Source organism: Pimephales promelas, chromosome 8 (assembly GCF_988280905.1).
Source record: "Pimephales promelas chromosome 8, fPimPro1.hap1.1, whole genome shotgun sequence".
Lineage (NCBI taxonomy): Eukaryota > Metazoa > Chordata > Actinopteri > Cypriniformes > Leuciscidae > Pimephales > Pimephales promelas.
Genome location: NC_142776.1, coordinates 3,750,326 through 3,757,140, shown reverse-complemented (window position 1 = coordinate 3,757,140; position 6,815 = coordinate 3,750,326). Strand labels below are relative to the sequence as shown.

At 36.6% G+C, this 6,815-nt stretch overlaps 1 protein-coding gene across 5 annotated transcripts in view; it reads right to left on the bottom strand.

Moving 5' to 3' along the window:
* Window positions 1–3,152: 3,152 nt before the first annotated feature.
* nbeal1 (neurobeachin-like 1) overlaps window positions 3,153–6,815 on the bottom strand; it is a 73,820-nt gene continuing 70,157 nt past the window's right edge. For 3 of the 5 annotated variants that reach the window (XM_039648788.2, XM_039648789.2, XM_039648790.2), the window contains 2 exons: window positions 5,800–5,935; window positions 3,153–3,587 (listed from right to left, as the gene is read on the bottom strand). In XM_039648788.2, coding sequence (XP_039504722.2) covers window positions 3,486–3,587; window positions 5,800–5,935 — 238 coding nt within the window. In that variant the 3' untranslated portion in view covers window positions 3,153–3,485. Of the gene's footprint in view, window positions 3,588–4,680; window positions 5,936–6,815 lie in introns of those variants that run through there. The other 2 variants (XM_089133751.1, XM_089133753.1) reach the window with 1 other exon arrangement.

Below are 6,815 nucleotides of genomic sequence, written 5' to 3'. Positions count from 1 at the left end.
ACATAATTGTATTATTATAATAATTATTAGACTATTATTAACTTTTATTATTGCCCTAATTTATAAGCTAAAATCTCAGAGGGTACTTAAATTAGAGCAGTAGGATTTCTTTCGAAAGGAAATTTAAAAGATTAAAAAAAAAGTGATATTAGTATGAGGGCAGTCAATGAATTATTAATAATTTACTGTCATCATAAGAATAACATGTAATCAATAATAAAAATTATGAGCATACAATCTAATCACAAGCACTTTATATATATATATATATATATATATATATATATATATATATATATATATATATATATATATTCAAAGTACTTGCAAGTATAAACTAACTCATGTGTGTGTATAATTATTACAATACAATTATTTTATTTTATGACGTAACCGTGTATTCTTCCAATTCTTTATTTTTAGTCTACTCTTTTCTGTATTATTTTAAATACACATTCATAAATCTTAATTGTTTTGTATCATCCAATGTTTCACACTAAAACTATATTAGTCATGTCATATAGGACTCACTAATGAAAACAAAATCTAATGATTTGCCACTGTGACTCTGTGATACATAAAATAGTAAATGTACACAATGTCTCATTCTAATGATGTTGTACAATTACACAAAATGTTATTATATTTTACTAAATTATTAATAAAACTATCATTGAGTTCAAAAACAACTTAAAAACATCACTGTGAGTTTTCAACAGGACTTTAATGATAAATCTTCACGTATAACAAAGCATTTTCTCTGTACAGATCAAGGAGACATTTAAAACAAATCTCTTACAATTTGCCGTACCTGGAAAGTGCACACAAAAAAATAATAATACAATTCATAGACAGAAATAAAATTCATGCTGTACATTTCATACTGGATTCATAAATAAGCACAGATATACACACATCCATTAGTGACGGCTAAAATAAAAGCAGCTCAGTAAGTCACAGGACTGACATGACGGACGAGTCGCCGCTGAAGTTTGTCTGGCCGTCCACTGGGGTCACGAAAGGTCATGCTATCGAGTCACTGATCATGGAGTCTAATGTCCATGACGAAAGAGAATAAAAAGGCACTCCATTCGTTTTAAAGGAAGAAAAACGCATTTACATATAAAGAGATATGTGAATAAAAACAGCCACCTTGGGAATCTCCGGTTTAAAAACAAAGCGAGATTTAAAATGCATTTAAAGAAATCATAGCATCAATCTAGATCTCTCGGTATATGAGCAAACAGCAGATGCAGGGAGCACTTTGTGACAGGAAATAAAACAAACAACACGTCGATTTAGACTTCAAATCTAAACTTCAGCACCATGGCAAACTAAAGCACATATATGGAAGAACATACAACACATACCAAACAAAACTAACATCCTGATAAAGACGTCTGCGTTTTGGTATTCATTAAAGGAGTAGTAAAAAAAAAAAAAAAAAAAAACTTTTGCTGATAATTTACTCACCCCCATGTCATCCAAGATGTCCATGTCATTATTTCTTCAGTCGAAAAGAAATTAAGGTTTTTGATGAAAACATTCCAGGATTTTTCTCCATATAATGGACTTCAATGGGAACCAAACGGTTCAAGATCCAAAATACATTTTCAGTGCAAACTGCAAACTGTTCAAAGGGCTTTAAACGATTCAAGACGATGAATAAGGGTCTTATCAAGCAAAACGATCGCTCATTTTAAAAAAGAATAACAAAGTTTAAGTTTTATAAGATCAAATGGTCGCCTTGCTCTGTTCTGTGACGCGCGTCCGTGAATCTCCTGTGACGAACTCGTTCATCAAAATGAAACAAATCTTTTTTCATGTCATTTGAAGTTGACTCTGGAAAATATTCGTTCATTTTGATGAATGAGTTCGAACAGGAGAGTCACGAACGTGCGTCACAGAACAGAGCAAGGTGACCATTTGAGCTTATAAAACTTAAACTTTTTTTTTTTAAATGACCGATCGTTTCGCTTGATAAGACCCTTATTCATCGTCTGGAATGGTTTAAAGCCCTTTGAACAGTTTGCACTGAAACTGTCTTTTGGACCTTGAATCGTTTGGTTCCCATTGAAGTCCATTATATGGAGAAAAATCCTGGAATGTTTTCATCAAAAACCTTAATTTCTTTTCGACTGAAGAAAGAAAGACATGGACATCTTGGATAACATGGGGGGTGAGTAAATTATCAGCAAAAGTTTTTTTTTAAAAAAAAATGAACTACTCCTTTAATATCTTCAAATTATTGATCACATTTCAAAACAACCGTCCTTTAGTAAAGGAATGAATCGTGTCACTCAGAGAGACATTAGTGTAAGAAAATGAGAATTAAAACCAACTAAGCCCTTTCAAGAAAAGATAGCGTCCACCAAAATACCTCAGTTAATGTAAAACAATACCATTGTGACTATAATTAACTAAAGCATTTATCCAGAAACAGGGAAACAAAAACACACGTACACACATCTTATGGTGAAGAAATAAAAACTGCATATGGAGGAGCGAGAATTCAGACGTCAATCAGTAACGGTGAATCCTCGAGAAGGCCTGGAAGTTTACCTGCATAGTAAACCAAGACTGCATGGCTTAGAAATATAAAAGAGGAGTGGGAAACAGCGTCTCACCTGACTGTCGAATTACACGGCATTGGTTCTAGCTGTCCCGTGGCACACAAGTACCCCCGCTCCCCTATGTAGTGCTCGGTTTGGATACTAGGAAGACTGCGGTGCATCGTTTAACCGGTGGAATGCTTCAATAAGTGTCATCAGAAGGACAAACCGTATTGCTTACTGTCTCGCAAAGCCCTTCGAACTATTCCCACTTTGTATTCATAGTGTTTTATCCCCAAAAAAATGCAATAAATCAAACTGTAGTACTGCATTTACATCCACAACATTGCATTCTTCATTGAAATAACTACATCATAATTCAAGTAATGAACATTCAACAGTCATGCGCTCACACACACTGACAAAAAAATCAACCTTAGCACTCCACACACATCAGTTTTGTTATATGATGTGTTGGTCTATTGTGAATAATCGTCCACCTCTGTGCAAATAAATTACGCCTGTGCGTCCACGGATAAAATAATCGAGGAACATCCAGAAATCACTAAATGGACACGTACTACAAAACCACATAACATGTTGTTGTGATGCTGACGATGACTGTGTGGTAATGATGATCAACATAAAATGGGCGTGGTGGAAAAGACAGGGAGGGCGGGGTCAACATTGGGATTTTCACAGAATTCAGACACATATAGTCAGATGGTGCCAGCACCAGTCCAACTACACATACGAGGGAACATGCATACGTTTGGCTCTACAACACACAGATTTGCATACAGGTGCTGAAAAGTCCTTCTTATTGGTTCAGAGAGAGGAGAGCCTTCCTCTGAACTGAAACAATTCAGGGTTTGGGTGATTGACAGGGCAGTGGGCCAATCAGGCGGGAAGGCTGGGATTTAGGGGGCGGGGTCAGGGCTGCTCTTGGGTGTGATACTCTGTTTCTCCAGACGAGATCTGAGTGAGACGCTTACTGGAGCCCCAGAGTTTCCTCGTAATCTGGCCAGAACGCATCTGAGGAACGGAGAGGAGAGGAGAGGAGAGGAGAGTGCAGTGAAGGATAAAAGGAAAGAGGAGGTGAACAGTGGGGAAAAAAGATGATTGATGAGTGCATGTGAGATCATCTGTGCTGGATTCACTTTGAGGTTAGTGCAAAATCAAAAGCTACATTTCAAGTGAGGCAACTCAAAATAAGATGAGATAAGGAAATGATAGTTGTATGACTATGTATGTATACAAACCCAAAGGCCCGAAATATACCCTATGCAAGTACGCAAACACAGACGGAATGCTTTGCAAATGCATTTCAAGAGAATAGTCCTGTTGCACATACTTGAAAATGGCAAACTGAATCAGTGTTTTGCTTTTTTTTTTGCCTGAGGCTGAGACTAGTTCACTTAAAAAAAAAAACTTTTGCTGATAATTTACTCACCCCCATGTCATCCAAGATTTCCATGTCATTCTTTCTTCAGTTGAAAATAAATTAAGGTTTTTGATGAAAACATTCCAGGATTTTTCTCCATATAATGGACTTCAATGGGAACCAAATGGTTCAAGGTCCAAAAGACACTTTCAGTCCAAACTGCAAACTGTTCAAAGGGCTTTAAACAATTTCAGACGATGAATAAGGGTCTCATCAAGCGAAACAATCGCTCATTTAAAAAAAATATATAACAAAGTTTAATAAGCTCAAATGGTCTCTGTCCTGTGATGCGCATTTGGGACTCTCCTGTTCGAACTCGTTCATCAAAATGAATAAATCTTTTTTGTGTCATTTGGTTCATTCAGTAAACGAAATGAATGAATTGACTCGGGAAAAGATTTGTTCATTTTGATGAACGAGTTCGAACAGGAGAGTCACGAACGCGCATCACAGAACAGAGCGAGGCGGCCATTTGAGCTTATGAGCAATGAGTTTCGCTTGATAAGACCCTTATTCATCGTCTGAAATCGTTTAAAGCCCTTTGAACAAGTTTGCAGTTTGCACTGAAACTGTCTTTTGGACCTTGAACCGTTTGGTTCCCATTGAAGTCCATTATATGGAGAAAAATCCTGGAATGTTTTTTAAAAAACCTTAATTTCTTTTCAACTGAAGAAAGAAAGACATGGACATCTTGGATGACATGGGGGTGAGTAAATCATCAGCAAAGGTTTTTTTAAAAGTGAACTACTAACTAACCTCAGAAATCAATGGGGGAATAGAGTTAAATTCAAATGATGTGTGCTAATTCAAGGAAATCAAGTGTGATTAACTTTAACTTGCTAAAAAAAGATTCTCTACAAGCATGTTCCACTATGAAAAATGTGAACATAATTAAACGCGTTTATATTAATGTCCATTATAGCACCCCTTGTGGAAATGCTGAGAACAGCAAACGTACATGCTCAGAGTTACAAATTTCATTTTGGAAATCACTGATGTGTGAAATCAAGTTTACTTAGAAGCGTCTGTGAATATGTACCGATGGAAAGAGAATGTTTCAGGCTGTATTCTCCAATCAAAACACATCAATTCATCTCAACCCAAAAGCTGCTATTCAAGCAACTGATATTTAAGAGGAAATCCTTGAGAACGCTTTGCATTGTTTGGAGTATAAATAAATAGCTTCAGTGTTTGGCTGATCATCGAAAAATGTCCATAAAGAAAAACAAATCAAAACCCTCCTCAAATGATTTTACAGTTTTAAAACTACTCTAGAATTAGCATGACACTACGAGTTATTTATTATTACTACTACCGTTGGCATTGTTAGTAGTATCATCTCTGGTTAGGCTACAACTCTAAATGCTAATAGAAAACAACATTTACACATTTACAACAAATGCTCAAGTTAAAAATTGCTCAAATGCTCAAAATAAACATTTTTGTTTGTGTGTGTGTGTTATATTTATGTGAGTGATTGATAGTTTGGGTATGAAATTGCAAAAATGATGTTATCGGCTAAATCTGTACTTTAAAAATGCAGATTGGAGCTATGGTTTTGGGTTCAGATTGAGTCTGTAGTCCCTATTTTGATAGCTAGGTAAACATCAATAATTGTACTGTATTTGAACTTGACACCTGCTATGTGTGTGAGTGTGTGTATTTGTCTCAGATGACGTCATGGCTGAACGTGTTCTGGTCTCTGAGATGCAGCAGGCGTGCGGGCGATCGCACCCGCAGTGTGTTCATGAGAGGTGAACCCTCCATCCTCTGGGTGATGTAGTTCCTGAAGGAGTTTTTTACCTCCGCGGGTTTGCCGACGCCCACCACGATCAGCTTGCCATCATTGAGTCCCACCAGCATGTGAGACTGTTCCTTGGTCACAGATACGCTCCTGATCGGCACCCGCATCGCCATCGGCGACACACACAGAGTCAGGCTGCCGTGATCACCAGGAGAAAGGGTGTGTTATGATCATAAAACAGGCTTGCTTACAATCTGATCATAAAACATAAACACAATTACACGATTACCAAAATAATCGTCCTAATGACACTCGAGAGCCATTACTTTCTGGCTTCGGGAAATTTAAAGGATTTGTTCACTTTACAATTAAAATTTCCTGATGATTTACTCACTACCATGTCATCCAAGATGTTCATGTCTTTCATTCTTCAGTCGAAAAGAAATTAAGGTTTTCTGTACTGGTCCAGAAAACTTCATCTCACTTTCTCCTCCAACTTCTAAATCGTCTGACATCGTTATTTTACCTATTATATTTTTTTTGCAAATCACGTTTGACTTAGTCTTTGTAAACACTAGGTCGGTACTTCCTCCTCGTGACGCGTGACCTTTCAACGTGATTACGTAATGAGTGGTGCATAAGATGAGCATTTGTGGTTAAAAATTATAGAAATGTTTTTTTTATATATATATATATATATAAAACGGCTGATAATTTGGCTAGATAAGGCCCTTATTCCTCGGCTGGGATCGTGTAGAGCTGCAATTTGGACCTTCAAACTGTTGGACCCCATTGAAGTCCATTATATGGAGAAAAATCCTGGAATGTTTTCCTCAAAAACGTTAATTTCTTTTTGACTGAAGAAAGAAAGACATGAACATCTTGGATGACGCTGGGGTGAGTAAATGATCAAGAAATTTTTATTCTGAAGTGAACAAATCCTTTAAAGGGATAGGGATGTGTCTTTGTTTCCACAGTACAGTACTTTAAATTTTGACATTTTTAGGTCAAACCATAATAATGGAGGTCTATGGTCACCACCTCAAAGAGCATGCACAGAGAAGTCCAAATTAAA